General features: G+C 35.7%; 2 protein-coding genes across 2 annotated transcripts; one reads left to right on the forward strand and one right to left on the reverse strand.

The window, feature by feature from the left end:
* LOC109835528 (protein FAR1-RELATED SEQUENCE 9-like) lies at positions 5,933 to 7,081 on the forward strand. The gene is made up of 2 exons (XM_020403497.1): positions 5,933 to 6,175; positions 6,476 to 7,081. Exons 1-2 carry the CDS (start codon positions 5,933 to 5,935, stop codon positions 7,079 to 7,081), a joined length of 849 nt encoding a protein of 282 aa, XP_020259086.1.
* LOC109835636 lies at positions 20,309 to 24,935 on the reverse strand. Its single transcript, XM_020403611.1, has 3 exons — positions 24,485 to 24,935; positions 20,513 to 20,721; positions 20,309 to 20,424 (listed from the first exon to the last, which is right to left on the reverse strand). Exons 1-3 carry the CDS (start codon positions 24,860 to 24,862, stop codon positions 20,421 to 20,423), a joined length of 591 nt encoding a protein of 196 aa, XP_020259200.1. The 5' UTR covers positions 24,863 to 24,935; the 3' UTR covers positions 20,309 to 20,420.

Consider the following 27,153-nt stretch of genomic DNA (forward strand, 5'->3'; position numbering starts at 1 on the left):
ATGGTATAGGAGTGGGCGTCAGTCTTCTTCAGCAGCTCATTAACCTCTGAAGGAGTCAGCGGTGCCAGTTCACAAATAGCTTTGCCAGAATGGCTCTCTAGATTCCTGAACAAATATGATGCGAATTGCTTCAGGCTCACATTTGATTTGGTCCTCTTCGCTAGGGGCTTAGACTGCGCCAAAGCAATGTGATAGTGACAAGTGAGGTCCCATAAGGTCTCGTAGCGGTCGGGCATGCGATCCTTCAGCTGACTCAGTTCATGGTTGGAAGGAAAATACTCCTGGTATAACATCTGACCCATGGGCAAACCAGAAATCTTATGCATCTCATGAAGAGCCAAACCCAACTCTCCGTGCCTAGTCAGAAAGGTGTTCGAATCCGGATTATAAAGCTCGCATAAGGCAAAGAAATGCTTCGCACTAACGGGTAAACCATGCATGGTGGCACGAATGGCTGCATAAAGACCGCAAGCGTGCAACTCCTCGCTCCATCTGCTCAAGACGTACTTTGTCATACGATCCCACCAAAACTTGTCCAAAGAATGGACCCAACCATAGAATCTGTGGCGCGGTGCAGGCATCTCCCGTCCTAAGTTAGCGAGGCGATTCCTCAAAGTGGAAGCAGAGGCAAGGAACTCGTTACGGGGCGGTGCATCTAGTCCCAGCACTCCAGGACGCAGTCCAACACTATGATTCCTGCTCGAACCAGGAACTGCCTGATGAGTAATGTAGCCGCAGTGAACGCTCTCATGCTCCTCTGTCAAGCGCCACGACATCTCCCGTTTCACAGCCTGACGCCTGAGCTCAGTCAAGAAACGGTGCCGAGGAATCTTCGGTAAATAGAAGAAGCCATTGCCAGTCTTATGAAGCCACTGCTCGGCGTTAATAAATGCTGCATCGGGATCTCTGACAGAATCGCCAAACAAGAAATCAGTCTTCCTGAGAGACTGAACGGAACTAGCATCCTTCACGAGGGGCGCATCTGTAATCAGCTGACGAAGGGCTCGATGTCCACCTTCCTTCACCACTTGGGCAACCTCTGTCGACGTGCCCGGAACAAACTGGGAAGCAGGTGGAATCGGCAAAAAATCATCAGACGTAGAATAATATTCGTCACGACGTCCATTCACCGCATGCGATGAAAAGGCTCCGGAAGGATACTCCACTGAAAACAAGCAATTAAGTGTTTGTTAATTTCAGGTATAAAAGGAAATTGAACTCATCTTACAAATCGGTAAGATAGAGTCATTACCTTATAAAGGGTGAGACGATTTGGCCACATTGTGCATTTATAAGATAGGGCATATCGACAATATATCCCTGCCTTATAAAACACAATGCAGCGTCAAAACGCCCCCTTTATTTTGAGATATGGTTTTGACCAAGCAAAACCTATCTTTAAAGCGTCGATCCTCACCAAGGAGAATCAATGCTCTTCCCGATTGCCTCACCAAGGAGAACAACGTTGGGTAAAAGGACCAATTTGCAAATTTTCAGAAAAAAGAGGGTTAATTTGTAAAATTTCTATTTTTAAAGCGTCGATCCTCACCAAGGAGAATCAAGGCTCTCCCGATTGCCTCACCAAGGAGAACAACGTGGGGTTAAAAGGACCAATTTGCAAATTTTCAGAAAAAAGAGGGCTAATTTGTAAAATTTCGAATATGCAAAAAATAGCTCACCAGCATATGAAGGAAGCACGCCGTCAGTCGATACAGCAGGGGAACGACCTCTCGAGACTCGCGACATAATGACCTACAAAATAAATCAAGAGGTCAGATCTAGAAAAAATCCTCTTTTTATTGCAATTCTACCCCCTGAAAGATAAGCTCGAGGCGCCAAATCATAATCCTAACCCTCGCATGCAATCCCACAAGTTCATAAATTAAATTAAGCATAAAAAAATGCTAAAATTATGGAAGATATACCTGAGGGAAAGCTCGAAGATCCAATAAAAATTAGATCTTGAAAAGTGCTCGAACCACGCGCTCGAGGGGCCTGAGAGAAATTCTAAAAATGGAAGTTTCGAGGGATTTCTCAGTCAAAGATCCAAAGGAATGCTAGATCTAAGACGGATATCAAGTTTTGAGGGAGAACGGATGCTCGAGGGAAGAGAAATTCAAAAAAGAGGAGAGAGAGGTGGCCGGCCCTAGGTGAGGGAAAAGAAAAGAAAAAAGACCCCTTTTGTAGGGTGAACCGGCCTTGAACCATACCGGCCTTGAACCGGACCAGACCGGGTTTGAACCAGAATCCAAATTGAAGCCGAATCGAGCATCGAAACAACTTCAAATCGTTAGAGGATTCAGTCCTTGAATTATTCTTGCCTCTCCCACATGTTCGGAAAAATCAGAAGATTTTTTGAGCCGAATTACTGCCTTTTTTGGCTCATTATCAAGCCGGTTCAGCTCATTTGGACACAGAAAATACTCCAATAAGGTATATGAGTATAAACTGTTCCCTAATTTTCGTTGAGAAGTTCCTGGAGAATGTTTTCATAAATATTCTTAAGGATAACTCAACAACACGACGCCGGACAACGCGTTGCAGATAAAGACTCGACGCCAACAATCGATGGTCAGCTAAAGATTAGAAAGTCAGGAATCGACTTCAAGTTTAAAAATTCCGACAACGGTCAGACAATAAATGCAGCACCGGAACTCTTACAGACATTCGACAAAGCACCGAATAGCCTGGAAGATTGAAGGAATCAAGAACGGAAGTCATTCCAAAGTCCCATTACGCCGACTGAAGGTTGGGACAATCATATCCAAAGTATTCCAGACTCTTCTATAAAAGAACGAGACTGAAATACTTTGGAGGGGGTATCTGTAGGCATATAAAATTACTTATAGGTCCCTTAGCACAGCTCGGCACAAACCGACGAACCAACGAGGCGACGAATCGCACGCAAGCAACGGAATAAATCCATTCGCGTTCGGAATCAAGCCAAGTGTTGAAGAGTCAACGAGTGATCCAACCAAAGACAAACTCGGACGAATCACGATCGAATCAAGATCAGTTTCGGACTCGAACTCAGAAGCAGATTTACTGCCAAATCAGAAGCGGATTTACTGCCAAATCAGATCAACAAAATCAGAATCTAAGTCAACCGAATCACGGACAGAACCGAGAAACGGATACAGCGCAAAACGACGGAAAAAACAGCAAACCCAGAGGGGCTCGGCCAAAACCGAGCCGCCTCAAGGTGACTCGGCCAAAGCCGAGCCACCCTGAGGTGGCTCGGTGGCCGAGCCACCTTGAGGTGGCCGGCCCAGAGCCGAGCCACCTCAAGGTGGCCGGCTGCACTGTGCCCAAGGCACAGTGAGGGTAGCCTATAAATAGGCCCCCTTTTGTTCATTTTCAAAGGTTGGACTTTTGAGAGCCGAAACTCTGCCGGATTGAAGATCGAGCTTAGAGTTTTGAAGACTTGAAGACTTGGACATCCAGATCTGATCCTCGGCGAGCATCCACGTCACAAAAGGCAGGAGTTCGAGAGAGGGGAAGAACAGATCTGAGATCTACACGAGATCACACTCCGGATCTAAGCTTGGTCTTAGATCCCGAGATCCGAGTGATTATTTCCTTAGTGAACTAATCCCTCCCGGCTATTATTCCCTTCGTGGAATAATACCCGTCGAATCGTGTAGATCCGACCGGATCTAGATCGCGCGGTGGTCCACGGATTAACCCCAGCGTTGGCAAAGAACCCACAAAAGCGAGTGACCGCAAAACAGGAGCTCGCGATTTGTTCACAAGGAGAAAGTTGTAATTTTTTTTTATTTTCTTTGATTTCGTTGTAACCGGATCTAAAAAAGACCGGATCTTTTGTAACCACAAAAAGTTGTTATTTTGAGATCACAATGACATCAATGAAGAAAACGATTTTCCCCGCGAACATTATTATCTAGGAGCTTACATTCTTAAACATTTTATGGAGATTTAAATGGAGAGCTTGAATTCAGTTGAACACGTTCTAGTTGTTAGAGACTGCAGTGATTTTCATAATGTATTCACATGTTTACTGTAGTGAATATGGATTCAATGCAGTGAATCGAGATTCACTCCAGATTAATTAGCAATAATCTGGATTCAATGCAGTGAATCTAGATTCACTCCAGGGAATCCAGATTTATTGTAATGGATCCAGATTCAGTATATCAAAACTTAGTCATATGACTTATTATCTAGGAGCTTACATTCTTAAACATTTTATGGAGATTTAAATGGAGAGCTTGAATTCAGGTGAACACGTTCTAGATGTTAGAGACTGCAGTGATTTTCATAATGTATTCACATGTTTACTGTAGTGAATCTGGATTCAATACAGTGAATCGAGATTCACTCCAGTGAATCCAGATTCATTGTAATGGATCCAGATTCAGTATATCAAAACTTAGTCATATGATTTATGTTGTTTTATTTTCAGTTGTAGGCAGCAATGAACAAATAAAGGAACCACATGTTATAAATGCATCAGATAGTGATTTTGGGGAAGATGGAATGGACAAAGTTAGCTTGATTCCTTTTCAATCACCAGGTAGTTGTATGCATTGGAAACCTCGGGTTGAGGCTGAATTTAAACCTTATCTAAACCAAAGCTTCCGATCACTAGAGGATGGTATAGAGTTTTACCGAGAGTATGGACGTAAATGTGGGTTTGAGATCAGATGGCATACAGAGAAGAAACATGAGGATGGTACAGTTCTTCTTAAACACATTCTTTGCAGTAGAGCTGGCAGCAATGAATCAAAGATGGATGTTGACTTTGAGGATTTTAGTAGCATTTCAAAAAAGAGAAGGAGAACTGTATCTAGTAGATGTGGTTGCAAAGCTAAAGTCATTTTTAAGTTCGATGGTTTGAAAGGATATAATGTTCTCTCATTCGTTGAAGAGTATTCTCGTTTTTTGGTGTCCGGGAGTGGGAAACAATTTTTGAAGTCAAATAGAGTTATGGGTCTCGCACATAAGAAACTTGTATTTGATGGTGCAAAAGCCAACATGGAGCCTAACAAAACATATAACTTTGCTAAGGAGTTGTGTGGAAGTTATTCTAATGTTGGTGCTACGTGTACTGAGTTTAAAAATTGGAGTACGAATGTGAAGCTTTATATTGGTGATCGAGATGCTCAAATGATCATCGAGAAGTTCACGGATAAGAAGGAGATGTGTGATGGATTTTTCTATGATTATGCAGTCGATGAAGGGGGTTGATTAACTCGCATTTTTTGGGCAGATGTTATTGGACGAAGAAATTACGATGTATTTGGAGATGTGATATCATTTGACTCTACATGTGCCACGAACAAGTAAGATTTTATAGTTAATCTCTTACGATTTTGCAATATTGGAATTATATATCATAGTGAATCTTATATTTTTTGTATGTGATACAATAGGCACAACATGAAGTTTGTTCCATTCACTGGGCTCGACAATCATAAGAAGTGTGTTGTATTTGCAGCAGGATTGATAGCTAAAGAGGACATTGATAACTATGTCTGGATTTTTGAGGTATTCATGAAATGCATGATTCGCGAGCCAAAGTGTATTGTTACAGATCAGTGCCCTGCCATGAAGCAAGCTATGCCAACCGTCTTTAGAGAAGCACATCATCGTTTGTGCATGTGGCACATCATGAAGAAATTTAACCAAAAGGTAATGAATCCCACATATAAACATCATGAATCCTCATTAGATAAATATTGAATCTTTCGTTATATATTTATATTGTAGTTGGCAAAATGCATTTCGAAGATGAATGATTTCAAGAGCAAGATAAATGCACTGATTTGGAGTATAGATATAGATCCAGCAACATTTGAAGTAGGTTGGAAAGATGTTATGAAAGAATTTAAGCTTGAAAGTAATGAATGGGTTGTGTGAACTGTATAACATTCGGGAGTCATGGATTCAAGCCTATTATGCCGATGATCCAATGGCTGGATTATTGCGTACTACATTAATATCAGAGAGTGAGAACAGTTTCTTTGACAAATTCAACCGTAGATCTGACACATTGATAGAATTTTATCTCCGATATGAGAGTGCTATAGATAAGCAAAGGCATACAAACGCAAGATTAAACTATGAAGGAACAAAGTCGATGCCAAGAATGGACACGCCATTGTTATTGGAGAGCGATGCAACAGAGTTGTACACTCGAACAATGTTTTATAAGGTACTAAAAGAGATAATGTCATCCTGTTATGATATGAGTATCAACAGTATATCAGAACAAGATGGTTTGAAGATTTTTTTCATAAAGGACAAAAAGAGACATGGAAAAATATTTGAGGTAAAACTTAATAATCGAGATTGAAAAAATAAAAATTGAATCGCGATTCAATAGAGTGAATTGCGATTCAATGAAGTGAATCTTGATTCACACCACTGAATCGCGATTCAGTGACTATTTCATGCGCTTGTCATTTTATTTTTTTTTATTCAGTGCTAATATAAATTGTTTTTTGAATTTTAGGTGAAACACGCTGTTTTGAACAATGACGTGCAATGTACGTGTAAGATGTTTGAGAAAATGGGTATAGTATGTAGACATGTTTTTTTTGCACTGAACCAAGCTGATGTAACAAAAATACCAAGACATCTTGTTGTGAACCGATGGACAAAAGGTGCTGAGATGAGGCATTTATTGCAGTTCAAGGAAATATCAGAACAGTGCAATGCAATTGAAGTTACAAATCGCAAGTTGAATGACATATGGTATGATTTCCAATTCTGTGTGAGTTTGGCAGGTTTAGATGGTGAGAGACTTGACTACTTGGAAGAGAAGTTGAAGGAGTTGGAGCACAGTTTGCGTGAATCTAGTGGGAAATTTGACACACAAAACAAAAATGATGTAATGGAGTTTTTTGTTGGCTCAAAAATACTAGCTGAAGTGATTGTTAAACCTCCCATTGAAGGTAGAAACAAGGAGTGTGGACGGAGAATTGTTGATGATTATGAGAAATCAATTAGTCAACGAAAGAAGAAGATGCCAAGGCTGTGTAATATGTACAAAAAACTCGATTTTCATGACACACGGACATGCCCATTAAAGAAAACATTACATCAGAGTGATGTTTAATTTAGTTGTCATATTTTGTTTCAAAATCATGTTTAATAATACATTTCTTATTAGAATTGCTGAATTGTGTAATTCTTAACGACATATATTTACTAGATTATTAATTACATGGTTACGTTGTGTCATGTTAGTATATTGAATAGAGATGTACTCATATAGCATGTAAATTTCATTATTAGTAGTTGTATTATTTCAATAGGAATGATAAAGTAGTTGTATGCAGTCATCAAATTAAAATTGATTCGCTTTAAGTGATTCTGGACTAACTATAGTGAATCTAGATTCATTGTAGTGAATCTGGATTCACTGAATTGAATCTGGATTCACTATAGGAATTCACTATAATCAATCAAACAATCAAATTATTTGATTGATTCGCTTTAAGTGATTTTGGACTAACTATAGTGAATCTAGATTCATTGTAGTGAATCTTGATTCACTATAGTGAATCTAGATTCAATCAAACAAATTACTAATAACTTAAGATAATATTGAACCAGTGAATCCAGATTAAATACATTCAATCCACAATAAGTATGATTAATTTACTGAATCTTTCATTGTAGTGAATCTGGATTGGTTAAATTGAAACTGGATTCACTATAGTGAATCTAGATTCAATCAAATAAATTACTAATAACTTAAGATAATATTGAACCAGTGAATCCAGATTAAATACATTCAATCCACAATAAGTATGATTAATTTACTGAATCTTACACAAAACCTTGAATTATAACTCACATTGTCTGCTTAAATCGAAATTCTTCCAATTGCATTCATTACCTTCACAGTATTTTTATATATCCAAACTATTCACAAATCTAGAAATAAAATTATGACAAAGCTATTATATATTATAAAGTATATTTACATAGAAAAACAGATCAAAACAAACTGTTATATTCAATAACATTAATTGACAATGTACTCAATAACTGTAAACTTCAACAATTCAATTATGTTGATGACAGAATATCATTTTCTCTGAGATCTTGTGGTCTTCCTCCTCTCTTGTTTGACATTGGCAGTTTCAGCATGGTGCTGTTGGGCTTTCCTGATGACTTCTTTGGCCAATTCATTTGTTAGATCAGTAAGAATTTGGCAACAGTATATAGACAGTCTATGTAGCTGATTTTTTAATCGCTCCTGTCGATATGAACAATAATTCACTTCAAGATTTAGCAGCTATATTCTAAATTTGATTAATTCATAAAGACTAACTGTAAATTATCAATACATTATTAGTTTAAACACTTACACCCTCTCTATGGAAACCAGAGTTCTAATTTGCTGTACCACCACCCATGTAGGTCTTCATATGTCTCATGACAAAAATACCACAATCAAATTCGTTTTTGGCCGTTCTCCACTCCATCTCAAGTCTGTCAGGCCTTAATCTCTTTATTTCACTCGACTTGTGATGTTTTTTGTGTGCCAAATATCTCACAAAATTCTTGTGCTGTTTAATCAAAAGTAATCAGTGTCACATAAAAAATCCAAATTATCATACAGTAATGTCTAATGTAATATACAAATTGTTTTAGTTGTTTATATGGAAACAGTATTCATGACAGTGAATCTCGATTCATTGGATCTAGTTTGCCAGGATTTAATAGAGTTAGTTCACCTGGACTCACTCTAATGAATCTGGATTCACACTAGTGAATCTGGATTCACTAGAATTAACTATAGCTATGAATTGTGATTCCCTAGTGTGAACACAGATTCACTAGCTCTAGTGAATCGAGATTCACAGAAAGATGTGAATCCAGATTCACTAACTATAGTGATCGAGATTCACTAGAGTTAGCGAATCTGCATTTCTCTGACTCTAGTGAATCGAGATTCACTATAGTGAATCCAGATTCACTTATTACTGTATTCTGCCAGTAAATGACTAAAGCACATACGTAAGGTGGAAAACATACCAAACCCTCAGGACGACCTTTATATTTTTCCTTGTAGTCTGGGCAGTTTTTGCTATTGTCAATCAGCTCCATACTTCGATTCTTTAGCCCATAGCACACAATGTAGAAATGCTCAAACGCATTTATGGGGAAGAAGACCTAATGGTTGTGAAATTTAATCAGTGTTTTTACAGATATAGTTAAAATTGGGTTAAAGAACAAAAACATTATCTTCAAATCTTTACCATATCAATCTCATTAAACTTCATATGTGGATACAGAGCAAGTTGCTCATCCATCCGGGAAGCAAACCTACTGTATCTCAATTCATCATTGGACTCATCTGTCCAATGAATGTTGCAAAACTGTACAACATAAAACTGGTTAAATAAGATGTAATTCAAGTGTTATTTTAAATTAAATAAAGAAAGATACGTATGGTTGTCTCAACATTGCAGAAGAATCTAAGTGGAGAATTTTCAGACTTCATTTTTTCTCTGTTGTTCAAAATATAGGACCAAATGCTGATTAAATTTGCCTCAATGTCCTCAGAAGGAAGGAAAGTCGTGAAAGCAGGTAAGAAACATTCAATTTGTCTCCACTTAAAAACCATTTCACTGAAAAAATAGTAACAATATTCAATTTAATAAAGGGACAAAATACTAAAAACAGGGAGTCTCACACCTAAAAATAAAAGATCAAATAAGATTTATGAACTCACAAATTCTCTTCTTCATCAGAATCATCATCTACATTAGTTGCTTCTTCTCTATGCACCCAGTTCCATATGATGCTTTCCAGCTAACTTTGCCTAGCAGTAATCTCAGATACCCTCTGCACCCATGGTGACCGAAGAGACGTTACAGGCTTCACCATCCTCTTTTCTTTCCCCCTTCCCGCATGTTCCTTATTTTCGGTCACCTGAACTTTCTTACCTTTACGTTCATCTACTGCAGCAGCATCTTAAGCTTGTTTATTAGTTATTCCTACAGAGTCATCAATGATCTCAGATTCACAAGCTCTAGCAATCTGTACAACATCAACCATTTCCACTGTCTTAGTCGGAGTATCCTGTGTCAGCCCAAGAGAAAAACTAGGTTCTTCAGTCTGTGCATTTCCAGATTCGTTGAGCTTACGCCTCATTGGTCTGTCAACCTTACCCATGCTAACAGACTCTATAATCTTATCAACCTTTTGAATAAAATTTGGGGAGACTTGTGTTTGTGGTAACTCAGCTGATATTGGATCAACAACAGGGAAACCATGCATATCTCTACTCACCTCGGTGTTCACATTAGGGGTATCATCAACAATGTTTCCCCTAGCTATTTCATTGTCACAGGTACTTCCACGATGTCCACACCCCTGCACAAGAACATTTGAAACTCTCTGTTGAATTTGAAAGAGCTCCTTGTCATTGGGGAACAGCTTTCTCATTGTCTCACACTCTGCATCATATCTACCTTTTGCAGATTCCAACTCTGCAGCTCTTCGTTGCACCCTCTCAATACAATCCTGCAGTTTGAATATCACAGACATTGGTCACCATAAATTATTAACATGGCGAGAGACTAGATTCGATAGATTGAGATTACATCCAATGTATTTGAATCGAGATTCAAATGACTGAATCCAGAGTCGACTAAAGTAAATCCAGTTTCACTTTAGTGAATCGAGATTCAGTATCAGTGAATCCAGATTCACTTCAGTAAATCGAGATTGAGTATCATTGAATCCAGATTCACTTAAGTGAATCGGAATTCAGTTTAACTTAATCGATAACCACTGATCTGAAACGAGATTCAGTATTAGTAAAATGATTCATTGAACTGAATCGAGATTCAGTTTAAGTGAATCTCGATTCACTCCTACTAAATCGAGATGAAATTGAATAAACAAAGTCTTGCAACTTAATTTTCTAACCTTTCGAATTGTCTCAACACTTTTAGGCGAGTTTCCAGTACCACTCTGCATTCGAGATGAAGGTGCAAGTTCAACCCTCTCTGTAAATGCACCTTTGCCAAATGAGTTTGTACTTATTTCCTTTGCCTGTCTTTCCTTCAAGGCCAAGTCAGTCCAGCCTAAAAATATAGGAGTTGTTCTCTCAACCAACCTCCTCCCTTTGAACAAAACCCGATCGGCATAGAACAGCTAGAAAGACGAAGATAAGAAATAAATCACACCAATTAGTAATCATCAAGTAAAACTACTTTAACTACCGTAATGTAAAAATAAATAAATATTATACAAGTGACTTACAATCAAAAATGTAAGAGGACCCGTGTAGAATTGTTTTGTCGGGTCTACCTTCCACTTGTGTTGGCTTTCTATCATTGAGTCAAGCAAGAAAGAACACCAATTGTATTCAGAGCACTGATCAACATTGTCACTAAGAACTAGAATCCGTTGGTTGACATACGGATTGCTAAGCGATTGGATCATGCTGTTGTGGAAGAGAACCAAGAAATTCAGTTTAAAAAGTAGGTTAACATCAGAACTCTACTTTAGTTTCTCAGAAACAGCCCCTGGAGTAATTTTCCAACCAACACTGTCTGTGAATTGAGCCCTTCATTCATCCACCAATGCTGACTTCCCAATACTGAAGGCTGGTATACGCTTCCTGCCCAGAGGTAATCCCATCACTTGATGTACATCTTCCTCTGTGATACTGATTGATCCTCTGGGAAGATTAAGCGCAACGGCCTCACTGTCAAAGGACTGTAGAATCTGGTACCCCAACATATGTGGCAGTTCTTTTAATCCAAATTGTAAAAGACCTCCAAGTCCAGCTAGTCTCACCCATTCTTTTTGGGACTCAGAGAGTGACAAGACCATATCAGAGAATATCTTTGGAGAGACCCGTATCCTAGTCAACTCCTTAGGTTCAGACTTCACATTTGCTTTTTTCCCAACCTTCTCCTGTGACAAAAATAATATAATTAGATCAAATTATCCATCAGTTAATACACAAAAAAATTTAAAGATGTTTAGCACACCAACCTTTTTCATCCTCTTCCTTCCTTTTGTGATCTGTTCATTGTCTTGATCCCTACTACGCTTTGATGTATCCTCACCGGCAGGATTATTTAGGGGGTTGATGAAGTCCTCGTCACTGCTGGGCACGTTCACAGTGCGTGGTGTCCTCTGTTTCCTGTCCGATTTCTTTTTATCTGGCAATTGAACTTGAAGATGTATAGGTGTAAATACCTCAACAATCTCACCACATGTTGTTTGTTTGTCCCTTGAGCTAGATCGTAGACCTGATAAACCCATGACAATTCATTTTTTAATGAGACCAGCCTTTGAATAATGCATGGTAAGCATGAAGGTGGAATCACATTATTGAATCAAGATATTATAATCTGAATCGTGATTCACTCCAGTGAATAGCGATTCGCTGAAATGAATCCCGTTTCACTCCACTAAATCACGATTCACTTGAGTGAATCGCGATTCACTGCAATGAATCTCGATTTAACAAAATGTATCAAGATTCAGCAAAGTGAATCCAGATTCAATGATATGAAACCAACTCCATCCCATACCATACATTGTTTCAGTGGCTCGTCCCTCAACACAACAAGGAAAAACTGATCATCGCTACAGTTTCATTTCACTGTTAGTATACATAAAACACTAAAGCATATAATTTTTCCATCCTATATCGCGATTCACTTGGATCATATTTGGGAAAGTTTCCATCCTATATACTCGGCCTCGGATCATATTTGGTATTTTTTACAAACAAACAAACAATCATGATAAAGTTGAAGTTTAAAGAACAATCATTTTTCCACAACTGGCCAGAAAATCCAATATATGAATCTCGATTCACTATGAAGAATCTGGATTCACCTTAGTGAATCGAGATTCACTATGGTGAATCGAGATTTATTCAACGAATCCAGATTCATTCAAGGCAGTTATCTTCTCTCAGGCGGGTCCAACATGGTGATAATGATCTGATATAAACCAAAAACATTTTACACATCAACTACAGTGCATATTGCAAAATCCAGACAACCAAAATTAATCGCTACTCATTTAGAACAAATGAAAACATCTTACAATATTAAAAAAAAACTTATTCTCACAAGAACAAGGAAACTGTAAAAAATAAAAACCCTAAACTAGAACATGCATCGATTCACAAGAACAAGGAAACTGTAAAAAATAAAAACCCTAAACTAGAACATGCATCGATAACATTTTATAAAGCTAAAAAAATAAAATAAAAAAGTATTCAACAACATGCAAGTGATTAATCTATAAATTTCAAAATTTTCCTCACTAAATCTATGAAAAATGTTCAAACTTTGATAAAAATATACATTTTTAGTACGAGGGTTGGAATCGTTTTACCCCTTCTTGAAGACGAGGGTTTTAGAGTCTTTGAGTTGTTTTTCTTCATCTCGAGCGTCGAAGGCTTGCTGTTCTTCTTCGTTCGAGTTGTACTGAGATGTTGAAAGAAAACGAAGTGTTAAGATATCGACGGAATGTGAAGATTTTAGTTGTTCGAGTAGATAGAAGATGAGACGATAGAGAGGGAAAACTTGCTTAGAAAGCTTGATAGAGTGAAACTGAAAGGACGTGCTCGTGAAAAAGAGTGTTTGACTGGTTTTGCTAATTAATTACAATGTGTTTTATTAATGAATCTTTCCTAAATTACCCCTTTTACATTAATTTTGACAGCTGATGTGTACTTAAGATGTATTTATTTTCAATTCTGCCATTTTCAATTTTGACCACTGGATGAAATAGATTGTAGGGTTAGGATTGGTTTTTAGTTTTCTAGGTTTTTATTAGAACCTCTCCATATATATATATATATATATATATATATATATATATATATATATAGGAAAAATTGCCTTCAAAGACCAATATCAGTTTCCATTGTCCCCAGCCCCTCAACTTTCAGCCAATTGCCTGCAACCCTATTTTTTGAAAAAATGGATGGTCCAGACCCTCCGCTCACCTTCCCCAAGTTCCAATTGTATTTTCTTTCAAAATTCCGATGTTACACCTCTCCACTACACTCCCTCCTCCTTCTCCGGTCCCCCCTCTGCCCCCTCCCCCTCCCCTCCCCGCTCAGTTGCTCTCCTCCATCTACCTCCTCCCCAAGCCCTCTGGCTTCCCTCCCCGTCCAGTCGTCGCGCTTGCCAGCGCCTCCGCCTCCCTCCCCGCCCCTCCACTGCGGCATCCTTCCAAGTGCCGGCGCCTACCTCCCCCGTCACATATCAAAGTGAGCACAACAATATGGGTGAAAGAGAAGACAGAGGGCGAAGGAGAGCACACGAAGGTAATTTCAAAACGCGAGGAACTTCGGTGGGCGGTGACGGTCCATGGGCTTCGGCGAGATGATGGACGCGGCCCACGTGCCAATGGGGGAGAGAAGAGGCGCAAATTATGTTTTCGTTTTGAGCTCATGTGTGAACTGTATATAGTTAACATGTTATCTATCATAGTTATAGCATTTAGCATATAATAGTTAACATGAGCTAGCATGAAAAGAGACAAGGGTATTAGATTTTAGGTGGACTGTTGTTAAATCATGAGCCTGGCATGAGCTGGAGCGGCCCTGAGCAATTAAAAAAAAAAAAGGGTTGTAGTAACATTGGTGAAAGTAGGAGCGGCTGGGGGCACATGGAAATTAGAATTTGGGGCTTTGAAGCAATTTTTCCTATATACTAATTATATATATATATATATATATATATATATATTATTATTATATATATATATATATATATATATATACATATATATATATATATAAATTATATATATATATATATATAATAATAATAATAATAATAATAATACTCCCTAAAAAGAGAGAGTTGTGGAAAAACTTTTCATAGACTATATTGCCCCTATTCTTTTTTGATATTATATTCTAATCATAAATTAACTAAACTAATTATAATTATTAATTAATCATATTACATGCTACTTCAATTTTGTCTAACTTAGCCCTAAAACTTTCAATGTTATTGTAAAACTCTCATATTAATTATTAATAATGCATAATACTATATTAATAGACAATTGCAAGTTAATAAATTATTTTGGAAGGAGTAGAAAATATGAAATTGTCCTAAAATTATATCATGTCACTCACATAGGAAAATTATAGAGTATTCTTGTGTATATAAGTACAAACATGCAATTTTAGAAAATATTAAGATATTTAAGTGCATTAAGATATAAGTCGAGGTATATGAGTGTAACTTTTGTAACCTATAAGGTATTTAAGTTTCATTAAGTGTATAAAGATTTGAAGTCTTTGTTAACCACAAATAATAGTATGTGGTCCCTTTGATAAATAATGTGCATCGCATAATATGAGGCTAGAGGCTTAGCTTATATTTATATAGTACAGAAGATGTGGAAAATTTTAAGCATCATATTTTGAATAAGTCTCGAGATTTTGAATTATAAATGAAATTATATACTTCGCTTAGAATCATACTCTCTTTAAAAGAGGAAGTTGTAGAAAAACTTTCTATGGACTATATTACCCCTATTTTTTTAAATATTATATTTTAATCCTAACTAAACTAAATTAATTATTATTGTTAATTAATTATATTATATGCCACTTCAAGTTTGTCTAACTTGGTCCCTAAAACTTCCAATGTTATTGTAAAATTCTCATACTAATTATTAGTAATGTCTACTCTTTCTATTAATTATTTTTCTACTCTTTCTATTAATATTAATACACAATTAATAATGTATTGATATGCAATTATTGTAAAACTTCCAATGACTCGATTTGTATTAACATTGTAATATTCATTTACACTCTCATTGTATTGACATGTAATATTCCAATGACTTCCATTGCATGTCAACACAATTAATAATGTATTGCATGTCAATACAATGGACTATAATAGCCCATTGCAATTAATAATGTATTAACATTACACTCTAATATTAATATTATTTATTAATACATAATTGCATGTCAATACATTATCAAAGGGATCATATTAATTATTTTTTTAAATGACTTGATTTTTTTATACCAGCCAATATTTTTGATAATGATCGATATATGAAAAAATTCACAAATAAAAGAAAACAATATAAAATCATAAATATTATCAAGATAAAGTATTTAATCTTTTATATCAGTCGATATAGCGATATATTGGCCAATATTTCATATATTTCCTATAAGAGAAATATTTGAAGGTAATTTAGATATAATTTCCTTGATTTTAAATCTCCAATAATTGTACATTATTCCCTTAAAATTTTGGTTTTAGGGACTAAAATTGAATTATAAAACATTTGAGGGACAAATATGTAAATAAGCTAAATTTAAAAGAATAGTTAATTTTTTGAAAACTATCTCAATATAGGAAATGTCTTAAAAAACCACTCAACTAATTTAATTTGACAGAGCTCCCTAACTATAGAAGTGTTGTAGGTAACCTCTCTCAACTTTGATGCGATTTTAGAAAACACCCTTCGACTTAGCGTGTCTTATGAAAACTCTACTGGTCTTTTACACATCTCTTAACAAACCCCTTTAATGTAAAATAATTTAATATGTGATTTTATCAAAATGCCCGGTTGAGAAAACCATTTTAGTTAAAAAAAACTATCAACCGATAATAAAAGGATTACGACCAATTTACAGTTCTTTTTACCTCTAAATCTTTATTTTTTTTATCTAGAAAAAACCAAGCTAATTCTTTTATGGTTGAGGGATATTTTGGTCTTTTCAAATCAAGTACTTATCACATAATGAATTCGACTCAACGATGTTAGTTTTGAGGGTTTAATTGAGAAAAGTTCATATGGTTAAATCAAAATTTTGAAGTTGAGATGGATTAATTACAACACCCCAAATTTGACGAACAAAGATTTACTCATTTCAAGTAGTTGAAGGGGGGGGGGGATTTTTTACATTTCCCCATAGTTGAGGGAAAGTTTTCTAAAATTAACATTTAAACAAAGCACAATTTAACACACATATGACATCAATCTTATAAGAGTGGATTTTATAGCAAGTCTATCAGTATATCTGAAAATCTTCTGCTACAAAATTCGCAGAGAGAAATTTAATCTTTATTTGGAATGGCTATGTGATCATTATGGTTCTCCTTACTTTTGTGATTTGTAATAAATTATTTAACAAAATAAATCTAGTTGTTTATTTTATATGTCTCACTTTTATGAGGCATATAGTTTGGATATGAGTGTTATTAGATTCTCTTAACTCTTTAACCTAAATTTTTGGATATTATTCAATATTGGATAGATCTAAATTATTTTGTTAAAATACAATCCATATCTGTACAAAATATGTTTAAATCATTCTCAGATTATATTTTATAGTTTTCTGAAATTAGAGAGTAATAGTTTTGACAAATTAATTAATTAATTGAGAAGATGTAGGAAGATTATAATATTAGATTTTGGAATTGGTCACATGATTTATATTTTCTTTCTTGATTGAATTTGCACATTCTAGCTTTAAAAATTCTAGAAAAACGTTTTTGAATGTCTATAATACTCGGTCGCTAGATAATAGAAAATGGAAGTAATAGGTGCGAGTGATTTCTTTATAATTAAATAAAATCCTCTATGAACAGATAAAATTTACCATTTTATGTTGATGAATTCAAGATTTATTTTTTCATTAATAATAATATTTTTTTAGATATTGGTGCTTACATTATTAAGATTTTAAAAGTAGAATTCCAAATCATTAAATTGCTCTTAGATCATTAATATTTTAAGACTTTAAAACTCACTAATTATATGGAAGGTAAAGTGTGAAACCAAATATATATATAGAGAAATATGGGTATGCTTGGTACCAAGCACAAATTTTGTCTTAGTAGTGGGGTGGCATAATCCCCTCTACTCATTCAAATAGGAGAACCACATTCACATGAGTTGAGGAGTGCATGGGAATATGCAACCATTTGAATGAGTGGATGAGAATATAACACCTCACTACCAAGCACAAAATTTATACTTGGTACCAAGCATACTCATTATATATATATATATATATAAAAAATGAGTATGTTTGGTACCAAGCACAAATTTTGTGCTTGGTAGTGAGGTGTCATATTCTCATCCAATTCCCAACCTCTCCCCAACCCATGTGAATGTGAGCCCCGATTTCAATGAGTGGAGGGGAATATGTCACCTCACTAATTATGAGTAATTGTTTACTACAAATAAAGTAAAAGGATTTGGAATTTCATTGCCTTTATTTAACCCTGATATGCTAAGGGGCGGTTTGGTTGTTGTTGGTAAAGTTGTGTATTTATGACACAACTTAGAAAGTTATTGTCCACCTCATCAATTTTACTTTTATATTTTTCTTTGTTTGTTTTTTATTCCATTGGAATCTATATTTTTCTTTGTTTGTTTTTTATTCCATTGGAATCATAAATTGCTTGTTTGGTTTGCAAATGTAACTTTAATTGTTTGTTTGGAAAGTGTAAAAAGTGGTCTCTACTCAAATGATCATATTGGTTGGAATTATTTTTTATTATTTTTTCCTGACTTCAATGTTAGCTTTCTCCTAAAATCATGTCTTTTTTTTATGAAATCACTTTACAAGCCATATCAGCATATGAAATCACTTTACACTATTTTCACAACTACAAACAAACAATTGAAAGTGATGAAAGCTGACATTGGGACCCACTTTTTTACACTTTCCATCCTTTTACATGGTAAAAACATACAACCAAACAGCCCCTAATTGCTTTATTAATTCCTCTTTCTTTGAGAATGTGCATAATATCATTTTATTCAATGGAAGGAACCGGATAAATCCGAAAGATTAAGATGAGTAGGGCTCTTTTTGATTTATCCTTGCAAAGGTAAAGAGCAATCAAACTACTTAATTTAACAAGGCTTGATCAATATTGTTGGAACCACCGTTTGGTTGTACGTAAAGTATTTAATTTGTATTTTCATATTTATCAAACCATGTTCCTGTGTGTGTTATCTTATTGTTATAAAAATATTTTAATGAAAGGCATAAGACATAACTTGAAGATTATGACTTTATAGGTTACTTGCCCTTCCCAAAGAAACTAAAAAATAATACATCTTTGCGTGCTACTATAACTCTCGAGAAGTATAATTGATTTAAGTATGAATTTTTTTAAAACATAAAATGCCATTTATGAGTTCAGTTGGGAGAAACACTTCCAATAGTTGATGCGAATTATTTTCCTCTTCATCATACATTGGCAGAAGTCCATGGCCTCTATTACAACAGTTTTATTTGATGCCATTTGTCGTTGACCATCAAAACTATAACATCACATATTCACATGTTAGTACAGCAATATTTGAAATACTAAATGCCCGTGCATTGCATTGCAGAGGTAAAAAAACTAGTCCAATAGTATCTACCAACTTGATGCATCATTAATATAATGCACCTAGACAAATCAATATAGATCTGTTCTTTTTGGAGACTAATTCTGTCTAAGTTGGTATGTTGTTTATGAGTAGTACTCTAAGGTCCCAGGTTCGACTCTCCTAAAGAACACACACGTGAATTTAATCTCCTGGAACACTTAAGGCTATGTGCGTTTGGGGGTGCCCCTTAGCCACGCCCGCGGGTTTGATATCCGTGGTAACCTGCACACATATTGGTGACTGAAAGAACAGAAAACCACAGAGGTGTAGAGATTCTAGCGAGATTCAACAATCAATGTGATTATGTATGCCCTTTGAATACATGATTAGATTAAGTGATCAAAAAGAGGGTAGAACTAGACTCTCAAACCCTAACCTCACCTCCATGCCTGATTCTCTCTCTCTCTCTCTCTCTCTCTCTCTCTCTCTCTCTCTTCTGCATATAAGGTGTCTAATTTCGAGTCTCGGCAATATGTATTCTCATTTGTATTCATCAAGGAGATCAATCTCCGCGGACAAGAATCCATGCATCATTGTTATAGCAGTTCCATTTCCAACCAAAAAGACTGTCACACCTGCTAATGGAACAAAGCCTTCACTAGTTAGCATAATCATCACAATTAAGCAGTTCACGCATTGAGCTTCATAAACAATAGTAAAATAAGTATATGAATCAATAAACACTTAAAAGAGTATGTTAAAGTACACAATTCTCAGCAAATAACGACCCGCCAAAGACAGGAATCTGTCAAAATCCATAACCTTTCATCGCGAATGCAGGCAAATTACTCAGTTGTTATGATACAATGTACGGAGCAACCCTGACCCATTACAAAAACAAACGGAAAAAGAAGAAAGATCTTAGGAACACTAAATTCATCAGAGCAGAACGCAGGCCAAATAGAGCAGAAGAGACTTCATTCTCTCACCATTATAAGATTTTGGAACAATTTGATATACAAAAATAGTGCTAAGTGTCACAAGCTTGTATAAGTTTAATAGACTTCATTCTCTCACCATTATAAGATTTTGGAACAATTTGATATACAAAAATAGTGCAAAGTGTCACAAGCTTGTATAAGTTTAATAGACTTCATTCTCTCACCACCCGAACTTGTTTAACAAATTCTTGGTTCTCTTCCTCAAGCGAGTGAAAGCTATAATCATGCAAGCAATAACCCAAGGAGGGAAGGTTGTATCGGTGAGTTTGGATATATTCAGCCACTTTGGAGTCTCCTTCATGAAGATGGCTATCATAAGGGTCATCACTGCAACTCCGAGAATAATCTTTGTAATAGGTTTTAGTAAAGGGTCCTGCAACCAAAAAAGAAAAGCATGTAGCCCACAAATGAAATTCACATGGCCAGAAACAGAACTTACTAAAAATACATATCTCGAACCACATATACACTTATCTCAAAGATTGGCAATCCTGAGCATATTTCTGATTGGAGAGTTAAAGAGATAATCGCACGGGATTTGCCAATCCTAGGTTTTGAAAAATCAAAAAATTTCAAAAAATGACCAGCTACTAGCAACTGATGCAGATGCGCAAAAATTAGTCTTCTTTTGTAACTAAATAATGAATTGGTTGACTTTTACAATTAAATTTACAAAATGGTTTTGTCCTAAAAATTTATCTGCTGAAAAGAAATCTCAGAACAACCTACAGCCATCTTTACAACGAGAGATAATATAATCAAAAGTCACAAATTTAGTGTTATGAAAGCTTTAAGTTTTTTAATTTTAAATACGACAGACAACAAGACATCAGTTAAAATTATCAGAAAGAATCGAAAAATAAATATAGAATTAAAAATCAGAGAGGGTAATACCCATTGTCGAAAGCAGAGCATGTAGATTATAACAAAGCCAATATGAGTAATATTGTAAATGACCTACAATTTTTTATTATGTTTTATGTACTTCCTAAAACTTTTCAAGAATGATATTGATGTTTAGGAATAAATCAGAAGACTATTACATATAACCATTTACATAATTAAGATTTACACACACATCACTGAGTGATGCCGCCTTTGTACCATTACCAGGTGCATTTATAATGTGAAGACATGTTCATCTCAAATAAGCTGCAGACACTACACTTTTTAATATATGAATCTGTTGTTGCCATTTTCTTGTAATACCGTAAAATTCGTTGTTGGCGTTAATGTGTGTGTGCTTATAATTTTTTTGATCAGTGAAACAAATAAGTGCTTGATTGAAATTATGGTCATAAACCATCCAGGTCCCATAATCAGTACTGTGAATTTTCAAGTTTGAAGGCATCCACCACCATTTTCTATATTCTCATAGAAAAATGAGTTCTCCATGCATACATCAATTTCCTATCAATTGAAGTCAAACATTGTCATGGCCTGGGCCTACGTGTCCGTTGGCGTGCTGTAAGCCGTTGAACTCATTGAGTGCAAAGTGTTGTTAGATCAAACCACAGCTAAAATTGGTTAGCCAATGCTACACTTGAACCATATGACCCATCATTTAAACCATTTGTAACTCTTTTTCATTTCTCATGTGGGACTAAAGTTGGATCATTAGAATCACTCCACCTTAAATACGCGACGTCCTCATCGCAGCACGATACATTGACAATGACTCATCTCAGTATCACCGTCAAGAGATGTGGACTCCAGATGTGGCTCCTATGGGCACTAAAGGTGACTTCCACCACACTCATGCAATGTAGCACTGAGGTCCACACTTTCGTCTGACTAACAGTTCCGATACCATTTGTTACACCCTAAGCCTACAAGCCTGTTAGTGTGATGTAAGCCGTAGGACCCACTGAATGCAATACATTGTTTGGCTCAATTCCCTACCAAAATTGAGTAGTTAATGCTACACTTGAACCCCATAACCCATCATTTAAACCCTCTATAACTCTCCACATTTCCCCATGTAAGACTAAAGATAAGGCATCACTAATACCATTGAAGCTTTAACAAATAGCAATGTTTTAGATCTTCATTTTCAACATACATTTTAGATACTCAAAACTAATCACATCCAATCAAATGGAATTTATGATGGGTTTGGGTCAATAATAAATTTTAGCATCCAAAATGTCGACGTATAAGGTGTCTTCTGGAATATCATTGTTCTTTAACAACAGTTTATCAAACCTGCCAACTAATGCATAGCTCATCTGTGAAGAAGCAATCCTTCAAAATTCTCTGCGGCTAAGGTGATGGAATAAACAAAAGGAAAAAGTTGATGGGTTTGTTGGAAATATTGCTACAAAATAAACAAAAAAACCCTAAAATAAAGAACACAAGTAAAATTAAATTAAGTTAGAATCGCAGCCTGAAAGGGGCAATTGTGGTTTCGCTACCCTAGTACTATAGTTGTTGCCTTTGCAGAAATGTTTCAATGCAGCTAAGGACTAGCATTAAGAACCCACTGAGAAGAGCAGCACCACAGTGTCTTTGAATTCTAGTCTCTTGCTTAAGTGGATGTTTGCCTAATAAAACACTAGAATTAAAGAAAGAGCAGAGAGTTGTTGACACTTGAATGGATAAAATAGAATTTGCTTACTATTTCTTCATCCTTCTCTTCAAATCCTTTTGTTGCTGTGTGAAAAGAGTCATTTCTCAAAATTTCCATTAAAAAATTATCGCCATGATCCAGAATCACTCGTGAAGGAAGAGAGAAATGGAAGAGAATAGGAAGAAGGATAAACACAATTTGTTTTTAAGAGAAATGAAATATGTGACATTAATTCCACATTTTTCCTTAAGCAACCAAAAAGATTAAAGATCTCTGCGATTTGTTTGAAGATGTCGCAAGATATGGAAAGAAATATTGGCTATTAAACAATTCATATCTGCAAAATAATCAAAAATGAATAGTTAAGGAAAAGAAACTCAAAGATTAAAGATCTCTGTGATTTGTTTGAAGATGTCGCAAGATATGGAAAGAAATATGGCCTAATAATTATTTATCGCTTTTTAGCAAATTTTAGGCTATATATCCTCGACATGGCCAATATATCAGCCGATACGTTGACCAATATGTCCTTTAATATGGCTCGCCGCAAAACAATATACCGCTTTCAGGAATTTTTTAATATGGCTCGCCGCAAAACAATATACCGCTTCCAGGAATTTTTAGGCAACATATTATAATTTTCCCAACATATCAAGTGATATTTCGGCCTCAAAAAAATCAATTGAAATGTCGTGATGTCGTGCTTAGATTTCATTATGTATACATTAAATTTTAGGACATCATATTGTGGATAATTTTTTTAAAAAAAGACCATTTTTTAAAATAATTAGCAAAATCGACCTCTTTTTTAAAAAGAGGTCGACTTTGCAAAAATTCAGCTTTAAAATACACGGGACTACTAGTCTCGTGTACTTAGTTCTCATTAATTAAACCTTAAGTATTTCAGCATAAAAAACACGAGACAACCATTTCAGATTAACCGTAATTATAATTAGCGACTAATTACACAGGACTTTTAAAGTCAATATTTAGCAAAATCTACCAATATTTTCATACAAGGGTCGACTTTGCTTATTATTTTTAAAAACTACACTTTTTTTAAAATTCTCCATATATATGCTCGTCATTTAAATAACACTCCAATATTTATCACATACCCCTGATATCCGCAATCCAATATGAATTTTAGTCATCTAATGTTCTCCAAGTATTTGATATTCAAAACCTTGCTTGGAGGCCCTACCTACATGAGAGGAACCGGAAAGGTCGCCATTTGGAGACATGGGGGAAGGTTCCTAATAACTATCATGAGAAGGCTCCTAATAACTACACATCCTAACTTTTGATTTCTAAATTGAAAGCACATAGTGTTGGATGTGATGTAATACACATGACCTATCGAAAACCAAAATTTCTGATGAATTTTCATCTGTTTTTAATCATGTACCAAGCGTTAAAAGTTTATAATATTTTTTAGAAAATTCTGAAAAAGTAGATTTTTAAAGTGAAGATATGCATAATCAACAACTTGCTGAACCAAGATTTCTAATCAATTTCTAATAAAATTCAAGGGGAAAAAATGAAAAAATAAAAATAAAAATCTCACCTTTGGCTCTCCATCGACATAGATAACAGCTCCATCACGATACGTAAGGATCGATCTCCCGTTCCTCGCACTGAATCGAATCGGAACCCCTCGACCCGAACCCGGAGTAAACGCGAAGATCGATTTGAGCCCGTACTTGTCGAGGATGTCTTGGACCTCGAGCTGATCTTGATCCCAGCCCCCGAGGCTCGATTTGAAGGTCTCGACCGGGCCTTTGCCGCTCCGATACAGATGGACCTCTACTTCTGGGACCTTCGTCTTCACCGATCTAGGGTTAGGGTTTCGCGTCGCGGAGGGCTGTTGATCGCTGATCGTTCCTTTGTTTTCTTCTTCGATCTCTTCCTCTATTCTGTCGTCGGATTCCGTTAGGGTTACCATTTTTCTCCCCCCAACTTCGATTTGGACGACGAGGGTGTAAGAGGCAAAGAAAGTCAGTACTTATTTGCAAAAGAGACAAATTTGCCGGCTTTTATTAGGGCTTCAGGTGGATCGGTACCCGAAATCTCAACCCGTTATGGGTTTGGGAATTTTGCGGTTTATTAAAGCAACCCGTTTACTTCGGGCTTGTCTGGATTTTGACAAAGTTGAGGAAATATAGGAGAAATTAAGTTTAGAAAAAAATAGAGAGACGTGTAAAATTTATTTGTGAAATTAGTAAAGATGAATCAAGGAGAACTCATTTCACCACGTTTGGGAAGTGTAATGTAATAAAGTGAAGGGGGAGAGGGGAATGTAGGTAAAACTATGAAAATAACCTCACATGCTATTAAATTATTTTATTATTAGAAATTACATTACACGGAGGGTAAAAAGGGTCTCTCCATAAAAAAAAAATTAGTAGAAGTTCCCTTCACCCTCGTTACACCTTGAGGGTGTGTTTTGGATTGAGGGTAATGAGGGGTAGGAAAAATTATGATGGGCTTTAGCTTTGTTCGGGAATCAAATTAGGCTAGGTAGTGAGGGAGAAGGGAATGTATATGAGGGCAGAAAACCTTATTTTTTTTCTTCCCCCCAAATTTAGGTGTAACCAGGGTGAAGGTAAATGAGGAGAGCAAAGTAATTGCAGAGAGACCAATTTACCCCCTATCAAGATCTAATAACAACATAACTTAATAACATGCAATGATATTTATGTCATTTTATGTATATTACATTCCCTTCCCTTCACTCTATTACACTTTTCATACGGGATTAAATAAGTTCCCCTTAATTCTCCTTACTAATTTTCCAAATAAGTTTTACATGTTCATTATCTTTCCTTAACTTTAAACTTCTCCTGGGTTCCCTTGACTTCCCTTCTCTCGCTCAAAATCCAAATAAACCCAATTTTTTCTTTCTTAAGCCTTAGTTTTTCTCCTCTCCTTTACCTTTCATTTTCTCTCATTACCTAGCATAAATTCATTCCCAAACAAGGATAAAGTGTGTCATAACTTCCTCTACCTCTCATTGCCCCAATTCTAAACAAGCCCTTCATCTTTACGACAAACTCACTACGAACAGTTCATCATACAACATAGAGGAGTCTATCTATCTAAATCGAACTAAGAGATCATATGTTCGAAAGTACATGTTACATGGAGTGTGTACAATTACCCTAAAAAACCACAATCTAACTAACTCGAATTTTGGTCCATCACTGCTCAACTTGTTCATGAGCCTCAATGCTATTATCATGTTGAGAAGAATAAATTGCAAATAAACTTTTTTTCCTACTAGTTGAGAGATGATAAATACTTATATAGGAGATGACGAGTAATAAATGCTATTGAATTTATAGGTACAGATTTTCTTTGAATTAACCTTTACATTCAAGACACTTTTAAGGCCTATTTGTTTGCACGGAAGTAATTATGAAGTAGCTGAAGTAAAAAAAGTAGAGGTTACTTCTGCTACTTCTAAGCAAAACAGTGTGTTTGGTTCTCTTATAAACTTACTTCCAATACTTCCTTAAACGCTTATGTAGCGCCTACATGTCATCCTTATTTTCAAAATATTTTTTCAATCCTCAATACTCAGAAGTAGCTCCGAAGTAGTTGAAATGAATATTAATTAGGAAATAAATAAGTTTTTATTAATATTTCCTTCATTAGTTACTTCTAACAACTGTTTATTTATAAAATTGCTCTTAATTTTAACAATTATTTTATAGTAATTTGTGATGACATCGGCCAGCTTTTCTTTGGGATGAAGAGAACAGTTTGTCTATTAATTCTTTGTCTAAATACCACATTTATGTTATGATCAAAGGAGCGAGGGAGGAGGGAAATTGGAGATTCATAGGAATTTATGGTTATCCGGAGTCTCATCGTAGGTGAGAGGTAAACAGTTATTTTGAAGCTATGTGATTGAAGGATTCTTCTTGCGCTCAAGTGGCGAGGGGTCATAGCGGCATAAAACTGGTTGTAACGTGTTAGATCAAATTAAAGAGCGTGGCGTGACTTTGAAATTATGGAGGCAACTTGTGTTAATTACTTCCTAGTAATATGTTCATCCAAACAAAAAAAGTAAATGAAGAGGAAGAAGTTCTACTTCCATTACTTCTAAAAATATATGAACAAAAAAATGCTAGTTTCACTACTAGCTACTTCATAGTTTTCAAAGTTATTTTTATAACATACTTCTTATTTCCAATACTTCTATTATCTAAACGGGTCCTTAGTGGAAGACAA

Source organism: Asparagus officinalis, chromosome 3 (genome assembly GCF_001876935.1).
Source record: "Asparagus officinalis chromosome 3, Aspof.V1, whole genome shotgun sequence".
In the NCBI taxonomy this organism is placed as follows: domain Eukaryota; kingdom Viridiplantae; phylum Streptophyta; class Magnoliopsida; order Asparagales; family Asparagaceae; genus Asparagus; species Asparagus officinalis.